Source organism: Sarcophilus harrisii, chromosome 2, assembly GCF_902635505.1.
Source record: "Sarcophilus harrisii chromosome 2, mSarHar1.11, whole genome shotgun sequence".
NCBI lineage: Eukaryota > Metazoa > Chordata > Mammalia > Dasyuromorphia > Dasyuridae > Sarcophilus > Sarcophilus harrisii.
Window position 1 is genome coordinate 417,354,816 of NC_045427.1, and position 25,281 is coordinate 417,380,096.

Sequence of the window (25,281 nt, forward strand, 5' to 3'; positions counted from 1 at the left end):
CCGTTTGGGCGTTCCGGATAAAGCAGCGGAATCTGAAGGAGAGAGGTCTGGGTTTGAACTCTGCCTCCCATCCTTACTAGCTGGACAAGTCACCCAACCTCTGGGTCCGTGGTGTGAGTTAGGGAGGAGGGTTCCGAGGCTTTATAATCTTGTAGCTTTAATCTACGAGCCTAGGAACGTCCTGCGGGATCTCGGGCAAGCCCCTTCTCTCTGAGCCTCAGTTTCCCCCCGTACAAAACCAGACGGCTACAAGAGAGGAGCTCTGCGCTTCCTTCCACCTCTCCGGGCAGGAGCCTGGACGGGGACTCTCGGAGGAAGCGAGCACCTCACGCCCCAGAGCTCCGCCCGCATGGGAAGGGAAGGTGGGAAGGGCGCGGTCGCTCCCGGACTCCCGGAGTGCCCCGGCAGCCCGAGACAAAGCGGGAGGGAGGGCGGGGCCACGAGGGGGCGGGGCCCGGAGAGGGGCGGGGCGTCGGGGCGGGCCTCGCGGCAGGGCCTCCCTAAGGCCCGCCCCCAGAGCTCAAAGGCGGCGGCGGCGGCTGCGGGCGGAACCAGAGCGCGCAGGGGCCGGCCCGAAGCGGCCCGAGTGCGCGCAGCCCGCGGTCCCCGCAGCGCCCCCGGCGCCCCGAGCGCGGCCAGGTAACCGGAGGTGGGAGCGAGCGCGGGCTTCCCGGGCGCCGCGCCCCGAGCGCCGAGCCACGCGGCCGCCGCGCCCCGAGCGCCGCCGCCGCCGCCTCTGCCCCGGGCTCCCGCGAGGCTCGGCGGGGTCGGGGCCCCCTCCTGCTCCCGCTCCGAGCGCCCCGCCCTGTCCGGCGCGGGGCTTCGGGCTGTGGCCGGGCGGGAGCGCTCCGTGTCAGGGCCCGGCCGGCGGCCCCGCCCGGGGAGCGGGGAGGGAGGCAGGGAGGGGGCCACCCCCCAGTCACTCAGCGTCTGTCGGTGGGTCTGGGCCGCCCCCCCCGCTTTGAGAGCCCCTTCCCCCGCGGGGCCCCCGCCTCGGGGGTGATGGGGCAGCGATTGGGTCACCTCTCCGGGGGACCGGAACGGTGTCTCCTTCCCCAGCAGGAGATGCGGACCGAGCGGACCCCTGCTCTTTTCCTTCCTCTGTCGGGTCTGATTGACAGCTCCTCTCTCCCTTCCCTCGGCGGGGGGGATGGGCGGCCGGTCCTTCCCCGGCAGACACCCTCCCCTCCTTCCCTTCGCCCCCCAGCAGGGGGCTGGCACCCCTCCTTGCCCCTCTGGGGAGGTCAGAGGCACTAACTTGAACCCTGCCTTTTACTTCCTTGGGAGACTGCCGCGTTCTCTAATCCCCCTGGATGGGGGAGGGGAAGCTGAGGATGCCTTTATCAGTTCTTTTCCCCTCCACTACCGACCATCCTTCTTTGCCTGCGCTATCCCAGGAAGTCTCCGTTTGTTAAGGATGCTGACCGCTGGACATGAGTTTCTGCCGTTTTTCTTCAAAGGAATTGTAGGTCTGCCTTTGGGAGAGACCGCCGAAGGCATCCGGTCCCCTCCTCCCTCATTTTACAGATGAGGAAACTGCCCCGGGGCAGTTAAATGACTGGCCTAGGATAACACAGGCTCTGGGTCCCATGTTTTCTTAGGGAGAGAAATTTCTCTTGCCAAACCTGTTATCCTTCTCCTCCAGTGGAGGGTTGGACAGGACTTTTTAGCAGGCTTCTGGGAAAACTGAGGCAGGAAGGAGGGTTAAGGGAATTTCTGGGTGTATCATATACACCTGGCCTCCCACCTTAATTGACAGTCTCCTGGCTTATCCTGAGAAGCAGACTTTCAAAGGACCCCCTCCCCAAAAGTGCTAATCCTTTCCTACTCTAAGAAGCAGGACCTCAGAGGACCCCCCCACTTCCCCGAACTCTTGATTGGCCTTAGCTGTTGCCTGAAAGGGTATTGAATAGTAAGTAGTGACAGCAGAAGGCTTATTTGCCTTAGCTTGTTTGTTCCAGGCCACCTTTTCCCATGTTCCCTAGGGGCTTTTCAGAAAAAGGAGCAGGTCCTTTCCCTCTTCCTAGAGCCAGCAGTACATCTCCTGGGTCTGGTCTCCTTTTCTCTGAGATCAGCTGTCAGCTCAAAAGGTTCTCTGCTTCTCTTCCTGTCTTGGCTGGGGAACAGCCAAGGCTGGGATGGGCTCCAGTCCCCTCCCCTTCCCTCCCCCACAATCTCCCTTTCCCTCCCCCCCCCCCCACCCTGAGCCCCCAACTTGCAGTGTCGGCTTTCATGCCTTATATAGCCTGAGTGAGGCCTCCATGTTTCACTCTGGCCTGCCCACAGTCTGACCCTGCTCTCACTCAGAGGCTTAGGGGGTGGGGTTGGGGGGGGGCAGAAGAGAGTTCTTTTGGATCTTCCCCACCCCTGGCTCCCCACTGGGCTCTCAGGGGACCTGGAGCAGAACCCCTTACCTTGGTGGGGGATGCTGTCAGGGGAGGACTAGTCCAAGTTAGAAGGGCCTGAGCAATTCCCTCCCTATCCCCTGGGCAGACCAAAGTTCTCAGCTCATTGTCCATCTGGCATCTGGGCGATGTCTGTAGTCCAGATTTGGGAACCAGTTGGCCTGCCTGCCTCAGCTGAACCCTTTATGTTTTTCCTCCAGGAACAAATCAGCCGGCACCATGAATCCATACAAAGTGACATTGGATGGGCCAGCTCCTTGGGGCTTCCGGTTACAAGGGGGCAAAGATTTCAATGTCCCCCTCTCCATCTCTCGGGTGAGATAAGAACTTACTCTCCTCATTCAATGAGGGTGGGGCAATAGGTGCTAATGTGTTCCTTTCCAGAGCTGGCTGTGGCAAGCCCAGGGAATGGGGCCATTGTTCTGGTGGGCAGGAGAGCAATGGTTCCAAGTCATGTAAGAATGTTGACAATGTTTGGGGCTTTGCATTCAGGACCAGCTTTTGAATGTTGCCTCTACTACTGTCTACATAAGTGATCTTAGGCCAGTCATTTAACCTCAATTTCTTCTATAAAATGGAGAATAATAATGTTCACACACACCTATCTTAAAAATCTTAGCATTTTTACTGAGTATTGTGAGGAGATAGTTTTCTCAGCATACTTGAGGACTTTTGGAGTTTCTGCCACTCATTCTGTGTGTGACTTAGGGAATATCAAGGCTTGTAATTCTAGGCTTGTAATATTTTTTTCTAAATCTTATGATGCTTTAGAAATTGACTTTTATTTGAACAAAAGGGAATACTAAGGGTGAGACAGAAATGGATAAAACTTGTTAGCTAACATAGTGGATAGAGCTCTGGGCCTGCAGTCAGGAAGGATTCAAATCTGCTCTCAGACACATAGTAGATGTGTGACCCTTAAGATGTGTGAGACACTTAACCTCTATTTGCCACAGTTTTTCCAACTGTAAAATGGAGATAATAACAGCACCTATCATGTAGGGCTGTGAGGATCAATTGAGATATTTGTAAAGCCCTTATAGTGTCTGGCACATAGTAGGTCCTATATAAATGCTTATTATTCTTTTCTTCCTCTTTCTTTCTGCCCCTCAAGATCTTGGATTCTAGTATAGAGAGAATGCTGGGAATATCTGTAGATCCCTAGTTTATTAAAACTAAAATGGGACCTTCTAACGAATGTAACACATTCACATTATCCATGAGGAAAGGGAAGTGACTCAGCCAGAATCACACATTTGTCATTGGCAACACTGGGCCTCTATTTCAGGTTGTCTGATTCCCTGCCTTATATATAATAGAAAGAAATAGAATTCTTTCTATTATACTCTTTCCTTCCATGCAATATTCTCCAGGGTCTTGGGCAAATGAAACTGGGGGAGATCAGTGTGGCCTAAGACATCATGCCACATTGGAAAAAAGAATTATTGACTGGAGACAGTGGATCTGGAGTCAAATCCCTCTTCTGGTACTTCTTACCTGTGTGACAATGGACAAATCCATAACTTCCCTGGGCTTCCATTTCCTCATTTCTAAAATGGGCAACATCGTACCAGTGCGTTTCAAAGATCCCTTTTAGCTCTTGAGCTAGTATCCTATCTTTTGAAGGCAAACAGGGATTCCTTCATGGAGAAGAAGGGACTCACAAATTGAAGGAGTGGACTAGGTGAGGAGAAGGGAAAAGCATTCAGAAATACCCTTGGCAAATGGATATTGAGCTAGCAGAGATGGATGGCCTGCCTCTAAGTTGTAAGAGAATTCTTCCCTAGAAAGTGCAAACTTGTGTCTTTCTGTCTCCATTCTTCTACTAGTTTCTTGTATGATTTTGGAGAGTCACTCTCTAGGCTTTGGTTCTTCCAAGTGTAAGAAAAGAAACTGGATGACTTCAGAGGCCCCCTCCAGCTCTGACATTCTTTGGCTTCTTATGACATAGGCTTCTTACCCTATCTTAGGGTATAACTTCCCTCCCCACACAGATTCCTTCTAAGTACTTACTCGTAGCTGCTCAGGGTCTCGTTTGAGCTAGGCCTCCTATGACTGCCTAGTGGCTTTCTGGGAACCCCTTCTTTCTTAGTCTCTTGGCTCAGTGGATTTCAGGGATAGTGGCCAGTGTCAGGACTTGGCCGCCAGCCTTCTCAGATGCCTGACTGTCCCGGCCTTTCCTTCCCTGTCCCTTCTCCATGCTTACTGCGGGTGCTGGGCATTCATTGCCTTATAAGCCTTGGAATGCTGCAGAGCCAAGCAGAGCTCGGCGCCCAGAGGAGGAGGTAGATGGAGCCAGAGCAGCTCCCAAGGTTAATTGACAATCTGGAGAATGAGGATCTGGCTGGCCAAGGCCAGCATGAGGGGCAGCGGGGAAACTACACGGGAAGAACCTGAGCACTGGAAGGCCGGCAGTCTCTTTGTGTCTCCATCTTCTGATGGATAGAAGAGGGAAGCTCACTGTGTTAACAGAGTACAAGTTATTCCCTGGGAACCTGTGAGCCTGTGGATTAAGCCCCCACCCACCACACCCTCCTGGTGCCCAGATGGTATCTGTTTACGGATACCGAGAGGTGTAGTGGTTGGGAAAGGGGACAGCCTCTACTGCATCCTGTCCTTGCCCTTTAAACCTATCAGATTTAGAACTGGAAGAGAGCTTAGAACACAGAACCAAGAATGTCATTCAGGGAGGGGCCTTTAGAACATGGAGTTGAGAATGTCATTCTGGAAAGGGGCTTTAGGACATGGAACCAAGACTATCCCAGCCGAGAAGGGCTTTTAGGACATGGAACATTGAATGTCTCGGCCAGAAGATGCCTTTAGAATTTTGAATGGAGAATATATCATAACTGGAAGATTCCTTAGATCATTTAGTCTAACCTCCTCACTTTTTAGTTGAGGAACTGAGTCCCAAAGAAAAAGGGATTTGTCCAGAGTGCTCTTTTTCTTACCCTGGATTTGGGAGAAAACGGTCCAATTTGCTCCTTTTTGGAAGGCTAAGAACAGCTGTGCTTTGCCCAGGGCTTGGAGCTCCTCTGTCTCTTGAGAGGGGCTGGTAAAGAACATGTAGTTCTTTTCTCTTTGTGGTAAGTTGAGATTCTAAAGGTCCATATACTCAAGTTAGAAATCCACAGGTGAATGTGTGGCAATTGGCTTTAGAAAGGATAGAGGAAGTAACGGAGGGAAGGGAGAAAGATGGCAGATTAGGGACAAAGAGGGATCTGAGAAGATGGAGGTATCTGAACTTCAGTTTGGGGCAGGCACCACACCTTCACTGGCTCAGGGTTGAGGATGAAGTTCTGAGGCCTTGGTTCCTGAGGGGCTGCCTGCCTTGCCATCAGCTGCCTCCTGCCCCCAACTACCAATCACAACATCTTGGAGCCAGAGGGATTCTCAGGGCTACTCTGTCTAGCCTACACCAGCACGAGACTACTCTGTAGACATAATTGGCAGATGACCATCTGGTCTTTGTTTGAAGAAGGGGAAACGCGTGAACCTTCTCATTCCATGTTTTAGACAACCTTAATTGTTAGGAAGTTTTTCCCAACATCAAGTCTAAATTGCCCCCTTTACAGCTCTCCCTGTTGCTCTTGGTTCTAGGGCCAGGTAGAATGTCTGATTATTCCTTCTTCCCTCCAACAGCTCTTCACATACTTAAGAATAGCTTTCTTGTTGCTTCTCCAGGCTAACCATCCCTAGGTTGTTTGATCTTCCATGAAGCAGGCTTTTGGGGGATTATTAATGTCTTCTAAAACATAGTGCCCAAAATTGAATGCAGCATTCTGGGTATGCTTTGATCAATGCACAATTTGGTGGGGTGAACATCTCTTTAATCTGGACTCTGCTTCCCTACAGTCCTCCACCTCTGGAGTGGGAAGTGGCCTCTCCCTTTCTTCCCCCATTTCTACCTTCTCTGCTGTCTGCTTGTCCCCTTTCTGCAAGCTTGGCTCTAGAAGTCCTTTCTGATGACTTTGGCCAGGACTTGGAGTGGTCAGAGATTGTAGTGGTCACAAAGAAGGTTTTTGTAAGAGGTTGGGGGGATATCAGGACCCCATGCCCAATTTTTTATTTATTCCCCAAAACCCTATTAAGATATTAAGAATCATTCTCCCCTTCCCCTTGATTTTCAGAGTCTAGCACTTGATTTTCCTGTGGAGGGTTATGTATTCTAATGTAGGCAGGCAGTATCTCCCCTTTTCCCCATACACTTGAATTGCAATAAGGAAGTTCTGGGTTCCAATCTCACCTCAGATATTTATTGCCTTTATGATTCTGAGCAAATTCCTTCAATTTTTTTCCTCTGAGAAATGAGGGGTTTAGACTTAATGGCTATGACTCGGTGATTACTGCAGGATAAGTTTTCTCTGTGCAGAGGATACTTGAGGTCAGGGGCCCCAGAATGACCGTGCTTTGCCTGGGAATGAAACTGCTGCAGGCCCCACACTTTCCTGTCTTGAGCTCCAGCCAGCCATTGTCCTGTGAGCACAGACCTAGGCAGATCCTGCCCGTTAGAACAGAGTTTGGGAAACCAGGAGGCAGCCATTCCTTGAAGCAGAACTTCTCTAGAGAGAAACTTGAGGTATTCTCCAGGTTTAGAGAAAGTATTAGGCTCTGGAGAACAGGGGGAGGACCCCATTGTGGCCTCCTGCCCTTGTAACCTGAGGGTGTGCTGGCCACCAGTGGGGCCCTTGGCCCAAGCCCTAGCATCTGGGGGAGGAGCTAGGGTGTGGGTGGTCCCCTCCCTGAGCTCTGCTAGCTGTGACCCTCCCCCTCTCCTCCCTTCCCTGACCCTAGGATTGAGGCGGAGCTCCTTTTGGGCTCTGGCCTGGCTGATGAGGTAATGTCTGGGGTGGTGGGGGGAGGGGGTAAGATGCACTGGGCTGGGAGATGCCTGTGGTTGGGGGCCGGAGGCTGCTGGGCCTGACAGGCCTCTCAGTGCCTCCCACCCACTGAAATCACTGCCTCACCCTTAGATCTCAGGCCGGAGAGGCAGGCAGTGGTTGAAGTTGTCCGTGGCCTTGAGCTGCTGGGGACGGAGGCATTGGGAGAATGCCCAAGCCCCTAATTTGAATATATCTGGAGGGAGATTGTGGCTGCCTGGGGAGCAGAGTCATGGAGCTGGAAGGGGCTTCCATTCTGTATCAGAACAAGACTGTCCTCGAGAACATCATTGAGGAACAGTCCTCCAGCCTTTGCCAAAGACCTGGAGGAAAGCCCAAAACCCATTGCCCCCTGCATCAGCCCAGGCCCCCTTGAGCTAGTGTTAAGTCCTGGGAAGGTTTTCCTTATGTCAAGCCTCAACATGCCTCTCTTTCCCTTCCACCCATTTTTCCTGAACATTCTCAATCTCTAAAGTCCAGCGGAACAACTATCATCCCTTCTTCCAAATATACTGCCCTTCAAATAATAATTAAAATAATTATTCCAGGACACGCTCCAGTTCTGACACAGGTTTTCTGTGTGACAGTAGGCAAGGATCCAGCCTCTCAGATCTAGGTAAATCTCTAAGACTTACGCTGCCAGAAAGGCGACAGCCTCCCTTGGCAGAGAGTTTCCTTATCTGGGAGTCCCCGATAGAAATGGAGTCACAGACTCAGCTTCCCGATCCACAATAACAGTAGCTATGTCTGTACGAGGCTTTAAAGCTCTCCAAGCTCCAACATATTTATTTGGTCCTCACAGTAACCGATCAAAGTGTGTGCTGTTAGTGTGTTTTTTACAGATGAGGGAACTGAGGCCACGAGACATATAGCCAAGGGACATTGCTCAGGGTGGCCAAAGGTGGCTGAGCCCGGATTTCATCTAGAGCTATCCACTACCACCAAAAGTTTTTGTCAAAAGTAACTAGTATGAGCTTTCTCTAAGTGAAACATATGCCATTTCTCCCTAGTCCTAATATGAGGTCACCTAGAGCTGAATGCACCTTTCCAAATGCCATCTGGCAGGGCAGGCTGTAGCAGGACTATCCTTGGAAGTAAACTACTTCTTTGGGTGTCCTGTTGCCTTTTGACTCATTGAACTTGATCTTGCAGTCCACTAAAACCCCTAGATCTTATTCAGTGAACTGCTCCTTATTATCCTCCCTCCCTATTTTGAACTTATTGATGTTTTTGAATCCAAGTATAAGCTGTTACATTTATCCTTATGTGACAATGTGGTACAATGGATACTAGCTGTGTGACTTCAGAGCAACTGTTTAATCTCTCGGTATTCTAGGCAACAAGTTACTGATTTATTGCTTTGGTGGAAAGGGAGTGGGTTTCCATACTGGTAGCTCCACGCACAGATGAAATCACAGGTATATATTTTTTAAATGATTGGATGGGCTTGAGCCTTCTCTCACTCTGGATCCAGCATGTTAGGTAACTGCCTTTTTATCAACTGTGATCTCTTGTTAAATAGGCTCCCTGGGGCACTCCATTGAAGACTTTCTAAGCTAACATTGAACTATTAATAACTCTTTTTGCTCAGCCATTCCACTAGTTGTGAATCTACCTAACTACTCTTGTCTAGACACACCTCCAACAGAGAGGAAAGCGAGACTTGAGGGGGACCTGAGTACCTTGAAGGACTCCCCGCAGGGAGCCAGACCTTGTTGCTGGCTTAGGGCCATGGCAGACTTCCATTTCATACCTCTGCTTGTTCCTGCTGCCCTCTCCTTACCCTCCTATAATCTGACTTTCACCCCCACTGAAAGCACAGAACACCAGAGCTCACAGGATCCTTAGAACCCATTTAATTCAGCATTGAACCTCCTTGTATGGATGTCCTGTAGGTAGCAAGGAGGAGAGCAGAGATTCAAATGGAGATCTTTTAATTCTAAACCCAGGAGGCTTCTATGACAGTGGTCTCTTTGAGGTCTTTGATTTTTATTCATCAACTAAAGCCTTGAAACATTGTCAAAAACAAAACGAAACATTGTCTTTCCTTGATTTCCCTGATATAATTGGTTCTTGACTATCCCGCTTTCTTAAGTGCCTGCTCAAGATCTCATCCTTCCTCCCCTTTTTTGATGTATCCTAACTCACCTCCATCTCTTCACATGACCACATTGCCAGCTCTGACTCAGACATAAGTCTTTCTTGGTACCTTCCATGGCTTTTCTTTGCCTGTGAGATAAAATCCAAATTCCTTCCTGGATTCTGAGGAGTTCCACAACCTGGTGGGAGAATTGCCCAGGCGGCCTCATCTCTTGTGGCCCAACTTTGGTGTTTTGCACCCTTTCCCAAGCTGTCCCTGGGCCTGGAATGCCCATTCTTCAAATTTTCTTTCAAAATCCCACCTACTTCAAGATTGTCCCAGGCCTCATTTCTCTAGGAAGCTTCCATCTCCCAAACATTTTTGTTGACATTATTTCTTTTCCCTTGAAGCTCCTGTAATGAGGAAACAGGGTTTGGAATTCTGTGTGGTTTGTGGCCCAAGCCGGGCTGTGAGTATTTGTCTCCTCCATGGCAGCTGGCCCCAGTTGGCGGTGGGAGTGGGAGAAGGCCTGGGCTCACCACCCCCTGGCAGTGGACTCCAGTAATCAGACAGTGAATGGGACAGTGGGATTCTGGGGGGCCTTGGTATTTTGGAGAGAATCCTAAATGTAGAGTCAAGAGGATTTTGATTATCATCTCTCCTGTACTACTTTCTATCAGTGTGAACTTGAGCAAATTTTTTTTCTTCTCTGGGCCTCATTTCCCACTATTATAAATAAAGCAAAAGGGTTGGACTGTATCTCTGAGGCCCCTTCCTGTTCTGATATTAATAGTAGCCAGCATTTATATAGTGCTTTCAAACTTGCAGAGTAGTTTACATATATTATCTCTTGATCCTCACAAAGACCCCTCTAAAGCAGATGCTATTATTAACCCCTAGTTTATAGATAAACAAATTGAGGCAGGTGGAGTTTAAGTGATTTGCCCAAGATCACATAGCAACTAAATGTTAGATAGGATTTGAATCCAGGTCTTCCAGCACATTATCTACTGTGCTGTGTTATGTCTGAAATTTTTTCTGTGGCTTTTGTTTCTGCAGCTGACTCCAGGGGGCAAGGCAGCTCAGGCTGGAGTGGGTGTGGGAGACTGGGTCCTGAGCATCGATGGGGAGAACACCAGCAACCTGACCCACATTGAAGCTCAGAACAAAATCCGGGCCTGTGGGGAACAGCTCAGCCTCAGCCTCAGCAGGTGTGTGGCAAACAGTGACCTGAGCGTGGACTCCTGGGTTCCTTTCTGCATCTGACCAGGATGGGGTGTTCCTTTTCACCTTGGGATGCCTCTGCCAGGCCTTGGTATTGATCCCAGGAACCACATTTTACTCGTAGATCCTAAGACATTTCCTGTTCCCTCTGTCTTATTTTCTGCCTGATCTCAGGGCCCCCATTTCAGACCTAGGGCAGTAAGTGGTCCAAGAGTGGGATGAGTTGATTTCCTGAGGAGCTCTGTGTCCAAGACCTCCAGAACACCTCCCCCTCAAGCTGTGGGCCCCCACATCTAGGAGTATCTCTGTATATATAGTCACTGTGCACAAATCCATTCTTCACCACATTCAAGCCAGAAGGTTCCCAGCCTGATGTGTGGAACCAGATTCACAGGTTTGATGGATGAAGGAAGGAAATAGCTAACCAGAAAGAGCACCAGACTTGGAGTCAGCAGATCTGCCTTCTCTTCCTGACTGTTGTCTCCCAGCTGTGTGATAAATCTTTTTTGGCAATCCCTGTAATCTTTCTTTGCCTCAGTTTCCTTTTCTGTAAATTGAAGACAATACCTATATTGCCTACCTCATGGGGGAAATAATGAATATTGAAATGTCACCTGCTCTTAGGGTGTCTGCTCTCTGGATGAAGGGCCCCGGATGGTTCACTGTGGGGAGAGGATGGCTGCAACACTTGGCAGGATATTTGGAAGAGGCCAGGGTGGGGGTGCGGGCTGATTTGAGAGTGAGGGGAAACTATATATTCTATCCTGACTCTGAACTCTGTTTGTCTTTTAGAGCCCAGCCCCTTGTGAGCAAACCCCAGAAGGTAAGAATGGCTTTTGTTGGTAGGAGGCTGACTAGGGCTCAGTCTCTTATGAGGGAAACAGGGCTCTAGGTAGAGAGGGAGAATGGAGGGAGTCCATTGTCACCGATAGACTCTGAAGGGGCCCCTGCCTTCCCCAGGGCTGGCCCAGAAGAGCAGTGTTGGGAGAGGAACCTGGGTTCCCACTGGGCCTCAGCACTGCTCCACATTTCCTTCCTGGGCCATAATCCGGGCCCGCTCTGTAGTTGTTGTGCAGCTGGGCTGGGGCTGAGTGTCAGAATTTGCCTCTGTACCTGTGCCTGTCTCTGCACCGGGGTTAGGGCTCTGCCTTGGATTTGGGGTGTGGAGGCTGGGAGTAGCGGCAGAGGGGTGTGTCAGGGTCACGTGGGGTTCTGATTGCCTAGGGAAACGGGCTTGAAAGGGCCTGGGCAAGATGAGATGGTCCTTCAGGGGTACCAAGGGTGCCTGCCTTCTCTGCTTGCGTGGGAATGTTGGGAGGAGGAGCTGGACCCCTTCCCCGGAAGGCCAAGCCTTGGTGCCCCAGGGGGCGGCTCCCACCACTTCCTGGCCCCGCCTGTGTGTGGGGTGGAGGGGATGAGCTCATCCCTTGGTGCAGTGAGCCCCTCATTAGCTACAGCTTGAAACTTGAGCTTCTGGCCTGCCCCCTGCCTCTGGCCAGATGTGGGGGAGTGGGACACGTGACCAGCTCAGCTCCTCTCCTCCTGGGGCCCTTGTCTGTGGAGGCTGATTTATTGTGGGGAGGGGGGGTGGATCCCACATTCTGGGCATCCTGCCCATTGGCCTTGTGGGGGGAAAAGCAGAGAGATAAGGACCCCATAAGCTAGGACTGGTCCCTAGACTGGAAAGGAAGCTCTGATTTTCCAGGGAAGGGAGGAGGGAAAAGATGAATTTTGTGGGCCTTCAGATCTCAAATCTTGCTGGGAAGGTGGGTATGCTGGGGTTGGGTTGGGCAGGGCCTCTGCCTGGTGTGTGCCTGGAGCACTGCCTGCCCCCTGCATGCCCTAGCCCTCCAGCCCACCTGCTCATGCTGTGCTCTGCTTTGTCTCTGCCCAGGACCCACCCCCCTCCGCTGAGCCCCCACGCTATACTTTCACACCCAGTGCTGCCCTCAACAAGACTGCCCGCCCGTTTGGGGCTGCCTCGCCAGCTGAGAGCACAGGGGTGAAGCCAGGGACCTGCCCGGTCCCCCCACCCCCCTTCACCCCCCAGCAGAATGGGTACGTGGCCAGGGCTTGGATGGGCCCAGTGACGCTGGTGCTCTCCGCTCTCTCTGGTGTCTGTGCCGTACCTCTCCACCCTTCTTTACCAAACTGTTCCTAGAGTCCTCTAGCCTGGCTCAGTGTGGCAGTGGCAAGCCCCAGGGCTTCTCCTTTCCCTCCTTTTGGAGGAGTCGAGGCTCTTTGGGCTTGACTGAGCCCTTAACCTGAGTCCCAGTTCAGGAAGAGTTCTGTCAGAGCCCCCGGGGGTGGTGGAGGTTTCTCCCTAGGCCTGGTCCTTGGCTGGGGGAGCCCAGCCGGGGTTCAGAGGACAGGGCCCAAGGACCAAGCTGTCACACACAGGTCCCTCTGTAACACAGGGGTGGACCTCAGCCATCACACACAGCCCCCCAGGCACTCACACTTCCTTTCCAGACATCAGCCACGCTACCCACACACTCACCCTCCCCCCCAGCAGTTACAGACCTGCACCCCCAGTGCATTCACCCCCAGCCATGTGACCCCTACACCTCAGACAGCCTGTCACAGACACACCCCCGCTCCCTCGGTGGACTCGACCTGTTTCTTGTGGCTAATCTGACCTCTTTCCTCTGTGTCTCTTCCCCCATTTCCCTCTGTATGTGTCCCTCTTTCCTCCATCCTTTCCTTGTCTGTCTGTCTTCTTTGCAGGTGGAGACCCCTAACAAGTCAGTGAGCTCCCTCTGCCTGTCCCTCTCTTCTTCCCGGGTCCGATGGGGGATGTATAACCTTCCCCTCTCCCCCTGCTCACCTTCCCCTTACATACACCCTTTCACTTAAGCCCTTGGAGGCAATTCTTACCTTCTTCACTGTTTGGGGGCCTCCTCTCCACACTGTTCCCAGCCCCTGGGGTTGTCCAGCCCCACCTTCAGGCCAACTTCCATTGTCTCTGGGCAGGGATGTGGAGGGAAATTAGTGGGACCACAGCCAGGGTGGGATGAGGCTTCCTGCAACCTGGGGGCCTGAGCCAGACCCCACCCTCCCCACAGACAGCCCCTTCGGTCACTGCCTGATGCCAGCAAAAAGCGTCTGATGGAAAACACGGAGGATTGGCAGCCACGCCCTGGCACTGGGCAGTCCCGGTCCTTCCGGATCCTGGCCCACCTCACGGGTACAGAGTTCAGTAAGTACCCTGGCAAGGGACAGCCATATGTAGGAACCGATGCATGTTACTGTCTCCAGCTCTGGATGGGAACGGACCCCTGAACTTTTCTGTCTGGGAGAGAACAACTCAGGAGGGACAGAGTGTATCAGTTATGGAAGTATGGGACAGAGGCCCATGGGGAAAACACCTGGGAATCTTAGTGATGCAAGCTTCAGAGCAATCAGCTCTGTGTGATGCGTCAGCCAGAAAACAGGTGGGAAAGGACCATGCTGTGTTCAAAGGGGTGTTGAATTTTAAAGTCAAAAGGAAGCCCCTGGGTCATCTAGGCAAGCCCCCTCCCTTTGCAGAGATGAAAACTCAGACTTTCCGGAGCAAGAAAGCTCAAGGTTTTGCTGTCCTCTGCTTTGGCCATATGCAATATTGGTATCCAGTCTTGGGCTGTGACAAGCTGAAATATGTCCAGAAGAGAGTGACCAGGATTAAGAGGAAACTGGAGATGGTGTCATAGGAGAGGGCAATCGAAGGAACTATTTCTGTATTCTACTAGGCTATTTCTGTGACTTCTAGAAAAGTTAGGTGCTGGGGGGTGGGGAGTGGAAAGGGGGAGGAGAGAAACACAATATTGTTGGCTGAACTTCATCTAGCACCTAAAAGTTTGCAAATAGGGCAGCTGGGTGGTACAGTGGGTAGAGGATCCAGCCTGGAGTTGAGAAGACCCATTTTCTTAAGTTCAGATCCAGCCTCAGATACTTCCTAGCTGGCCAAGTCATTTATCCCTGTCTGCCCCAGTTTCTTCATTTTTGAAATGAGCTGGAGAAGGAAATGGCAAATCACTCTAGTGTCTGTGCCAGGAAAACCCCAAATGTGGGGTTGTGAGGAGTCAGGAATGACTGAAAAATGACTGAACAGCAGCAGAGGTTTGCAAAGTACTTTATGAAGACATCTCATTTGATCCATCATCTCAATATGAATTATATGCCTTATTCCCATTTTAGAGATTAGTAAAACAAGGACAGGGAGTTTAACTTAAATTGGTGGATCAACAAGGATTTGTTAAGTACTTTCTGTCCCTGGTCACTTAGCATTGGACTCAAATGACTGTGAGTCTAATGGAATGTTTTTGGCTCCAGTAGATTGCTCCACCCCTCTTCCCAGATTCAGTTACTTAAAGAGTTTTCATATGGAAGAAAGGTCACAGTTTTTCTGATTGACCCCAGAGGGCAGAACTAGCAATAGTAGGTAGAAACTGCAGAGAAGGCAGATTTTTGTTTCTTGTATAAAGAAACACTTTCAGAGTTCTCCAGAAACTCTGAGGGTTTTCTTGTGTAGCTCCCTGTCACTGGAGGATGCTATAGAGGATGGTTTCCTGCTTTGGTAGGGTCTGGACCAGATGTCCTCCCATGTTCCATCCTTCCAGCTTTGAAATTGTGGACCTTTTGCTGTCCCTCCCCTCCCAGGTGGTATTTCAGCTCCTTCCTGAGGTCCTCTTCCAAGGAGCAGACTGTTCAGGGCTTTTCCCAGAAGACACTCACCACATCCAGCTTTAGTTTTCCTGCTAGACAGCAGCTTTCTTGCCTGCTTGCCTCCCTTTGGGGGGGCCCAGGCTCCCTCTGTTCTTCTGTATAGAACTTGTGGGAAAGCTTGTAGGTGAGAGTGGGAGGGTTTAGGGGACCTTCCTGCTCTCTGATCTTCCCTTTTTTGTTTTTTCAGTGCAAGACCCTGATGAAGAGCAGTTGAAGAAATCCAGGTAAGACAGGGTTGCAGTTGGCCAGGCCCCCGTGCTCCCCTGGCATTGCCATGTCCAGCCCTGCTACTCCATGATAAATTCTAGAGAGCCCCGCCAATGGGAGCTTTTTGCAAGAAGCTTTAGAATCATAGGTGACTCCCAGAGCAGTAGGTGTTTAGCCCTAAGGTGGGCTTCCTTGCCTTGGAGTTTCCAAGGCCTTCCTCTTCCTCCTTTCTCCTCTTCCTCCTTCCTTTTTCCTCTTCTTCTCTGTCCCTCAGGGAAAAGTATGTCCTGGAGCTGCAGAGCCCCCGTTACACTCGCCTACGGGACTGGCACCATCATCGATCTGCCCACATGCTCAACGTGTTCTAGACCAGACCCTCCTCCCAGTTCCCTAGTACAGGCCTTGGCTGGCCACCAATCTGCCTTCCTGTTTTCCTGTCTCCCAGCTCTCCTGCTAACCTTTGCTGCTCCCTTTGTCATCCCATGAGATAACGCTTCTCATTCATTTGCTCTGTGCAAGTGCATCTGTACTTACTTCCCCATTCTGCCATCTCCCCCCTAGGCCTGCTTCCCTTCCCCAGCCTTAGACCACAGAGATATATGGCAATCCCTTTCCTTCTTCTCCCTTGACTGGCCCCCTTAAGGAGGTGATCTAAGGCAGTCTTTGAGAATGTCCATATCTCCCTGATCCTGGGCCCGGGCTGAGCCTTCCTTTCTGGAGGGCCATGCTCAAGAGTCCTTGTTTGATGCGAGGTTTTGAACTCGGTGATCCCTCACACATTCTCCCACTTCTAAATGCCCTTGTAGGGTCATTCCTTGGCAGGGGCCAGATGTGATGGTCATAGCTGGGAGCAACGAAAGGGACATTTTGGACTGAGCTGTGGAAATAAATGTTCTTCTTTCTCTCTGTCTCTGCTTCTCTTTCTCTACCTCCCTGGTTATCTAACACCTCTCTTGGGGCATGGGTGTCCAGGGAAGGGTGGGGGCTGGGCTACCGTATTTATGGATGCAGAAAGATAGCAGTCTTTAAAGTTTAGCCACCTTCCCTGTTGGGGAGGGAAATCCCTGAAGCTCTTGCTGTCAGACCTGGGAAGGGACATTCAGAATCCCCCATTTTACAGATAGGGAGCCTGAGGCCCCTAGATATTAAACGACTGACTCAAGGACATAGCAGGGGCTAGAACCTAGGTTCCTTGATTCATAGCCCAGTGCTTTTTTCATACCACTGCATGCCTTCAGGAAACTTTCTGCAAGTAATGGGGAGGGGGCCTTTCTGGCAAAGGGATCTTGGGAGAAGACCACTAGCCAATCCATCCTCAGTCCGAGCTGCCCTGACTAGGGGCCTAAAGTGCTCTTGAGTCCTGGGGCCAAGGGAGTTAGTGCCCTCGCAAGCATGTGTAGGCCCCCTAACTTTGCTCATGGGTTGGAGGAACATCTACCTGTGCTTCTGTCCTGGGAAGTGGTGGGAGGCCCTCGAGGCCCTCTGGTGTAGGCAAGGTAGGAGCTCCTGCTTCAGCAGGAACGGGGAACGTAATGCTTGATGCCTCTCTACCCAGGGCCTGGTTTGAGCTTTTTCTCCCAGGGGGCTGTGGGTTTGGGTTTGGGGCCTGGATGCAGGCTGGGGCCACCTGAGAGGGCCTCAGCTCATTCGTTGCCCAGCCAGGGGAACTCAGATTCCATTAACAGGGGTCAGGCCTGGCTGGGGCCCGGGGAGGCCCTCGGGTCACTGCACTCCCCAGCCGGGGTTGGAGGAGACCCATGGTTATAGGGAGGGGGATGGTCACTGGTCCGGAGTCCCATGGAGATCAAATGGGGATTTTTGTAGCCAGGTACCAAGGACAGATTCCTCGGCCTCCACTGCGCTGACCCCAGAGCCCAGATCTGGTGAGCAGGAGAGCGGAAGTGGGGGGCATAAACCAGAGCCAGTCTCTCACCCAGAGAGTACCATTTATCTGCTAGGGCGTGGCTTGGTATGCCAGGGCAGGGTTGGGGTTTATGCAGAAGTCTTTTCTTCTGGATGCTGGGGCTCAAGGGGTGGCAAGATGAGCAGGGGGAAGAGGACACTTAGACGTAACCCCTGAGGTTTCCAGCCTTCTGGACATTAGCCTGGGCAGTTGGGGGAGGGGAGTCTTGTGTCTGTCCCTCTGACCACCAGGATTTGGGGAGGGCCAGGCTGGGGGGGAAGCAGGGGTGAGGCTCCAGGCTGCCTTGAGAACTGGCTCTCGGCCCTCACAGGCCCTACCAGCCCCTGGAGCTCGGGCCCCGCCAGTCGCCCCCCCTGGGCAGTGGACCCGGCGTTCGCAGAGCGCTACGCCCCAGACAAGACTAGCACCGTTCTGACGCGGCACAGCCAGCCGGCCACCCCCACCCCTGTGCAGAACCGGAACTCCATCGTGCAGGCCGCCCAGCTGGGCCCCGACAGCAGCAAGACTCCCGTGTGCCACCAGTGCCACAAGGTCATCCGGTAGGTGGCCCTCCCGAACAACGCCGTGATGGAAAACTCTGGATAAGGAGTGGGTGACTGCCACATGCTCGCAGGCGAGCGCCTGTCCCTCTCCTTCCCTCTCTGGCTTTGGTGGTGGCCCGAATCCCCTGTTTGTGTGCGGGGAGCTGGGATCCCAGTGGGGTAGAGAGCTCCCAGCAAGGAAGGCCTTTTCTCAGTGCAGATGGGCTCCTCCTGGGCACCTCACAGGCTTAAGCCCCCGGAGGCCGGGGGGGGCCCAGGAGTGCAAGAGCCGGGCTGTGTTGGAGATTTGAACCCGGCCCTCCTGACTCCCAAGCCATCTCCTGCCGGCTCTCTGTAGCACTTTTCCACTAGTTAGTTCAATTGAACAAGTCAGTTCAGCAGAAACTTATTGTGTGCCTGCTGTGTGCCCAGTACCGTGCTGAGTAAGTCCTGGAACCACAGAAAAAAGGCAGAAATCAGCCCCGGCTCTTTCACAGTCTGATAGGGGAGACAACGTATAATTATGCACAGTCTGCTCAGGATAAGTGGAGGAGAATCTCAGAGGGAAGGCCCTGAAATTAGGGAGAATTAGGAAGGGCTTCTTGCGGAAGGAGGCTGAGGTGGAGGGAAGCCCTGCTGTGTGGGTGAGGAGAGAGGGAGCACCGGACGCGGAGGGCAGCAGAGAAGACGCCCGGAATCCGGAGCTGGTGTGCCGTGTGCCAGCCGCTGCCGGGGTGGTCCTAGGGCATGGGCAGCGGGTGGGTATGAGGAGGCTGCGAGGGGAGAGGGCCCAGGGTGTAAGGGGCTTTGAAGTCCCACAAAGGACGGCACATTCGACCCTGGGATTAGGAATGAGACACCTGAGGTTTTGCATAGGGGGCGACATGGTCAGACTGGCACTTTAGGAAGATCTCTTTGGGCCAAGAGTGGCAGCAGGGGTGGGGGGGAGAAGAGGGGGGAAGGCAGACGTGGCGGGGAGAGGTGTGGAGGTGGTGACTGTCAGTGTCAGGGAGAGGACAGAGCAGGCCTACAGGACCTGGTAACCACTGGCTGTGAGGAGGGGGTAAGCCCCGGAGGTGCTCTTACTATCCTCATTTTGCAGATGAGGGAACTGAGGTTGAGAGGTTAAGTGCTTTGCCCAGAATCGCACCAAGCCTCTGGGGTGAAGTTCAGGCTTAGGTGTCTGACTCCCACGTCCAGTTCTGTGCACACTACACTGACATTTTAAGAAGAAGGCTTCCAGATAATAATTGAATCCATCAGAGTTAACGAGATCACCAAGAAAAACAGTATTTAGAGAGAAAGCCCAGCACCAAGTCTGGGGAACATCCATACCAGGGTAGTAGTGGTGGTGACCTAGATGCAGATGGTGCAAAGTAGACTAAGAAGGAGCTGTCAGAAGGTAGGGGGAGAAAGAAGGTGATGAGCAGTGTCAGAGGCTGCAGAGAGTCACAGAGAAGGAGAACAGAATAGGCCAATGGGTTTGGAAATTAAAAGGTCGTGGGTCATTTCAGACAGAGTTTCAGTTGAATGATGAAGTTAGGAATCAGACTGTAAAGGTAAAGGGTACGGCAAAAGGGAATGAAGGTACCCAACACAGAAATAGATGGTGGTCTCTCACCTCAAGGAGCTTATCCTCTTGTTAGGGGGCTGTAGCAGGTACTCAAATTGAATGCAGTGCAAAATAGAACGTAATGGGGTCAAAGAGATCCAGGAAAGTGCTCTAGGAAAATGTGGGAGTGGGAGTAGCTGAGTGGGAGGATGGACTTCTGGAGGAGTTTGCACCTAAGAGAGGTCTTGAAGGGGAAAAAAAATAAAAAGGACAGAAATGATAGCCTTGAGGGGTTGGCCCTGATGTAAGAGGGGGAAGGATGCAAATGGAGGACTATGGCAGGACTGCTTTGATTGGGACATCAGAAGGACAGAAGGGATCATAAATATCTGCTGACATTCATTAACTCATGGCCAGTAGGTATGCAGCGGACAGAGCGCTGGCTGGCCCTGGAGTCAGGAAGACCTTGGTTCAAATAAAGTTTCAGATACTTAATATTTATTAACTGACCCTGGCCAAGCCATCTAACCCCTATTATCTTGCCAAAAGGAAAAAAAAAAGTATAGCTAGTGAGGAGGAAACTGAGACCCATTGTCTAAGGTCTTTTAGTCATGAGAGAACATTTATCCTCCTTCCCTGCTTTCCATTGCAGCCTCCCAAATTTTCATCAGGGTTGTCCAACCTCTCCCGCATCCTCAAGGACCAGTTCCCCTTCTTTACTCAAGACCCAAGTGTAGCTTCAAAGGGCGCTTAGGACTTCTCTGCTCCCAGAGGAAGAGGGATAAGGATTTTGGTGGGGGGACAGAGGCTGGAGGAACAGCTGACTCCCCGGCAGGCTCGGCTGTCTCTCTGTCTTCTCTGTACCTGTGCTACCGGTGTAAGAAGGTGGTGAGGAGACAGCCCCTGCTGACTCAGAGTAGCTCGGTTCATAAATTCAAGGTGAATGGGATGTTGGGCATCGCCTGGTCCAGCTGCCCCTCAGTGTACAAAGGGAGAGCAGAAGCTCGGAGAAGGGAGGGGCTCACCCCATGGACAGGCCGTGGAGGGAGTTCTCAGACTTCCCAGTGCGGGGCTTCTGAGCCATACCTTCAGCCAGCCTGCACCGGGTGGGAGGGCACACCATGGGGCACACCCCTGCCCTCAGGGAGCTCCCGCCGTCCCTGCCACCCTCTTCTTCTCCCGTCCTTGCAGGGGCCGCTACCTGGTGGCGCTGGGCCACTCCTACCACCCCGAGGAGTTTGTGTGTGGCCAGTGTGGCAAGGTGCTGGAGGAGGGCGGCTTCTTTGAGGAGAAGGGCTCCATCTTCTGCCCCCGGTGCTATGACATGCGCTATGCACCCAGCTGTGCCAAGTGCAAGAAGAAGATTGCCGGAGTGAGCGTGGGGATGGGCCGGGGGCCTCCAGGGAAGGGGGCCGGGGAAGTTGGGAGGCAGGGCCAGGGAGGGGCAGAGTCAGGAGGCCCGTGCCCCTTCCTGCCCACCTCCAGGAGATCATGCATGCCCTCAAGATGACCTGGCACGTGCAGTGTTTCACTTGTGCTGCTTGCAAGACACCTATTCGCAACCGGGCCTTTTACATGGAGGAGGGAGCGCCCTACTGTGAGCGAGGTAAAGGTGGGGCTGATGGGGGCAGGCAGGGTCTGAATCCAGAGCGTGGAAAGGCCGTGGGCCCCGCCCCTCCTTCCCTATTCTCCTTGGGCCTAGTTGCTATGACAGCAATAACAGGACTTTGGGGAGCATGTGGGCTGGCCCCACCCCATCTGATCTCCGCTGATTCCCAGAAGTGTCCTGACATGGCAGCGTCCCCTGTCCTCCTCCCTATTACAGGGACAGGCATGCATGGAGGGGTTAAGATGTCCTGTGGGAGGTGTGTGTCTGGGGCAGGCAGAGGCCAGAGGGCATCTTCTCTGGCTGGGGGCTAGTAGAGGGACCTCAGACTCGGATCTCCATCTCTTCCCTGCCCACCAGACTATGAGAAGATGTTCGGCACCAAATGTCGGGGCTGTGACTTCAAGATTGATGCCGGGGACCGTTTCTTGGAGGCTCTGGGCTTCAGCTGGCATGATACCTGCTTCGTCTGTGCTGTGAGGGCCCCTTTCCCTCCTCCTCCTGCAGCTGCCTTAGCCATCTTCCCATCTAGCTCCCCAACCCAGCTCTATTCCAGTCCCAACCCTGGGCCCGTCCCCCAGGGGCCCAGTCCCCCTGGTCACAGCCCCAGGGCATCTCCTTGCGATGGCAGCTGTCATTTACTGTGTGTGTGAGATGTTGGGCAAGCTTTCTCACCTCTCCGGCCTCAGTTTCCTTATCTGTAAAATGAGAGGGCTAGACCTCCAGAGGCTCTTCCAGCTCCGTGGTCCTGGTTCCATCCCATCCCAGCGCTGCCCTGTTCCACATGGAGTCTCCTCCCTTAATGCTGGATCCCCTCCACCCTCACCTTCCTTCCCAATCCACACTACTCCAGTCTCCTCTGACCCTGTCCCATCCCAGTTCTAGTCTGGGCCAGTCCACCTGGATCAAACCCAGCTCTGAGGCGTGCCTAGTTTTGATCCATGGCAGCATCCCATCCATGTCTCTGAGCCCCTATCAACTCACTCCCCAGTTGGGGTTGTCTCTAGTAGGCAGCCCCAGGGCTCTCCTCCCTCTTGCAGGGAAGGGCTGCTCCCTCTTGGACCCTCTCTTCTTTTTTAGATACTCTTTGACTGGGCTTCTTTTTTTTCCTAGATCTGCCAGATCAACTTGGAAGGAAAGACCTTTTACTCCAAGAAAGACAAGCCTTTGTGCAAGAGCCACGCTTTCTCTCATGTCTGAGCCTCTGTCTTCTGAGTCCTGCCCTGCCTGGACACAGCTTGTGGCCCTGACCATGCCAGCCCCCCATCCCGTACCTTCCACTCCTCCCCGTTGGGGTGACCCCAGAGCCTGTGCAGTCCCCTTGCTTTCCTTTCCTTGGGCTACCTCTCTGTACGCGGCCCTAGCACTTTGAGGCTGAGGGTGGGAAGATGCACATAGGCCCTCTCAGGCAGCTGGGGTAACAGCTAGTAGCCTGGTTGATTTGGGGGGTAGGGAGGAGCCTGAGACACACTGGGGTGGTACAGAGAACAAAGACACACTTGTTCCAAAGTTTGTCCACTGAGCCCCAGCCCTGTCACACTGGGGAGAATTAGAGATTCTTGGAGCAGAAGCAGACCAAACTCTCCCTTCCCCACCAACCTTGCCCATCTTCTCAGCCTCTGAGATCCAGGTCCCACCAAAGTAGCAGCAGCTTCTCCCACACTGAACCCCAGCCTTGGACGCAGAGCCTCCATCTGCTTTTAGTGCCTTAATAAATCTGTCTGTATCCTACCCTGACCTTCAGTGTTCTCCCCTCTCTCTCCTTCCCCTGTCCCCCCCATAGCTCCTATTGTAGGGCCCCAGCACCTGCCAGGGAATACATGCTTGGTTAGTATTTTCAAAGGAGGGGTCAGACTGAACAAGGACCTCTGCTGTTTATGTGAGAACTACCTGGTTTCCCAACTACTTGAAATCCTGCCATTAAGAAAGCCCTGATGACGGTGTCTAAGCAGGAGTGCATCTTCAATGAATCGGGTCCCAAATAAGCAGCTTTGGGTGAAAGAGACACTAAGAGGGTCTGGGGCCTCAGAGAAGTTTTGCATATTTTCCTAGGCTTAAGGAAACACGCGTTTGAATCCTGCTGCTAACATAAGCTTTGTTGGAAGGGATTGATTCCTTCCCCCTTCTGAACCTTAGTTTCTTCCTATTCTTTACATAATCAAGATGATAATGCTTCCATTGTCCATCTGTCAGGACTGATAATTCTATACATTGAACAATGCTTACTCTGATATTAGGCAAATTATTTAATCTTAGCTTTAGTAAAATGGGGATGAGAGTACCTCCTCTACTTGGCTTTGGGAAGAACATTGCATATATTGAGGAAGCTACAGGAATCCTTCACCTGGCCCCAGGTTGCCCTCTCCCCATCCTTTGCATAATTTATTCTCAGCATTTACTTCTATAAGATTTTGATTTTCATTTTTTTTCTTCTTCCTCCCCAAGATGGCAATCTGATATAGGTTATACATGTACAATCATAAACAAATTTCTACATTAGTCATGTAGTAAAAGAAGAATCAGAACCAAAGGGGAAAAAAAAAGTGAAAATAGTAAGCTTTCAGTCTGCATTTTGATTAGATAGTTCTCCATAAATGGTGATAGAATATTCCTATATTTCTAACTATGACCTTCACTTGAAAATGTCGTGTACCCAGAGAAGTCCATGAATTGCCCAAACACCTAAGACTTATGTACTAGATATCATTCAGTCTTTCTGGGAGATACAGACCATCAGAAAGAGCAAGGAAATGTCTAACCTTTTACATTGCTATACAATTTCAGAACTGGAAGGAACCTTAGAAATCATCAACTTCATCTGCCTTATTCTATAATGAGGAATCAAACTCAGAGAAGCTATGATTAACCCAAGATCACATAGCTAAGGGGTGAAAGAAACCAAATAAAGTATGCCTTTAACCACTGAAAAGTTAAAGGTAATTTTATTTTCTTCTTCTGATATCAAGAAAATCCTATATGTTACTGACCTATGGTTGTGAGAGTAACAATTGCTATTCTAGTCTGTTTCTGTTCTCTGTTTTTTGCTTCTCCCCTATTCTTTGGGATTTCTAAATTATTTAGAGTAATTTCTAATAAATGTGATTCATTAAAAAAAAAAAATAGATAGTTCTCCATAGTCCTGGATGTGGATAGCATTTTCCATCTTGAGTCTTGGAACTGTCTTAGATCATTGTATATCTGAGAAGAACAATACTATCCAAGTTTATCATCGGTATAATGTTGCTGTATATGATCTGGTTCTGATCATTTCACTCAGTATCAGTTCATGTAAGTCTCTCCTGGATTTTCTGTAATCTGCCTGCTCATCATTTCTTATAGAATGATAGTATTACATTCATCTACGACAGCTTGTACAACCATTCCCCAATTCATGGGGATCAAGTGGATCCAATTCTTTGCCACCACAAAGAGCTGCTATAAACATTTATCATTTTACTTTTCTGTCATATTAGCTTGTCTAATAAGTGGGAGGTGGTGAGTTGCTTTAATATGCATTTCTCTAATCAATAGTGATTTCAAACATTTTTTCACATGACTATAGATGGCTTTAATTTCCTCATCTGAAAACCTCCTGTTCATATTATTGAACCATTTATCAATTGAAGAATGACTTGAAGTCTTATAAATTTGACTCAGTTTTCTATATATTTTAGAAATGAGACCTTTATCAATCAGAACACTGACTGTAAAAATTGTTTCCTAGCTTTCTGTTTCCCTTTAATTTTGGCTGCATTGGCCTTGTGCAAAAACTTATTTAACATAATCAAAAGTATTTAACATTTCATAATATTATCTCTTATTTGTTCATAAATCCTTTCCTTTTCCATAGATCTGAGAGGTAAACTATTCTTTGCTCTCTTGCCATTTATGTCTAAACCATGTACTCATCATTTTGACCTTATCTTGGTATACACTGTGAGATATTGGTCTATCCCTAGTTTCTACCATAATATTTTCCAGTTTTCCAACAGTTTTTGTTAGATAGTGAGTTCTTATTCTAGAAGCTGGAGTCTTTGGGTTTATCAAACAGTAGATGACTATAGTTATTGATTATTGTGTGTTGTGTACCTAACCTCTTCCACTGATGATCTACCACTGCTTTTTAGCTGGTATCAACAATTTTGATGATTGTTGCTTTATAATAGAGTTTTAGATCT

The 25,281-nt window shown here is 51.1% G+C and overlaps 1 protein-coding gene across 3 annotated transcripts; it reads left to right on the forward strand.

Moving 5' to 3' along the window:
- Positions 1-509: 509 nt before the first annotated feature.
- PDLIM7 (PDZ and LIM domain 7) lies at positions 510-24,239 on the forward strand. Of its 3 annotated transcripts, none has more exons than XM_031953761.1 (13): positions 510-639; positions 2,606-2,720; positions 10,425-10,576; positions 11,382-11,412; positions 12,484-12,647; positions 13,655-13,788; positions 15,481-15,517; positions 17,325-17,383; positions 17,735-17,963; positions 20,689-20,869; positions 20,983-21,103; positions 21,464-21,579; positions 22,217-24,239. In XM_031953761.1, the coding sequence occupies exons 2-13, from the start codon at positions 2,625-2,627 to the stop codon at positions 22,301-22,303; spliced, it is 1,407 nt and encodes a 468-aa protein (XP_031809621.1). In that variant the 5' UTR covers positions 510-639; positions 2,606-2,624; the 3' UTR covers positions 22,304-24,239. The 3 variants fall into 3 exon arrangements, with proteins under 3 accessions (XP_031809621.1, XP_031809620.1, XP_031809622.1); XM_031953760.1 differs by lacking the exon at positions 12,484-12,647 and adding an exon at positions 13,317-13,333 and having other exon boundaries at positions 578-639; XM_031953762.1 differs by lacking the exons at positions 17,325-17,383; positions 17,735-17,963; positions 20,689-20,869; ... (1 more) ...; positions 21,464-21,579; positions 22,217-24,239 and adding an exon at positions 15,775-16,408 and having other exon boundaries at positions 578-639.
- The last annotated feature ends 1,042 nt before the right edge of the window (positions 24,240-25,281 follow it).

Bases quoted from the DNA above. Each gene is read 5' to 3' on its own strand.
- PDLIM7 (XM_031953761.1), top strand. From the start codon at position 2,625: ATGAATCCATACAAAGTGACATTGGATGGGCCAGCTCCTTGGGGCTTC. The intron at 11,413-12,483 runs GTAAGAATGGCT...GTCTCTGCCCAG, and splicing joins TTGTGAGCAAACCCCAGAAG to GACCCACCCCCCTCCGCTGA. The intron at 17,384-17,734 runs GTGAGCAGGAGA...CGGCCCTCACAG, and splicing joins GACCCCAGAGCCCAGATCTG to GCCCTACCAGCCCCTGGAGC.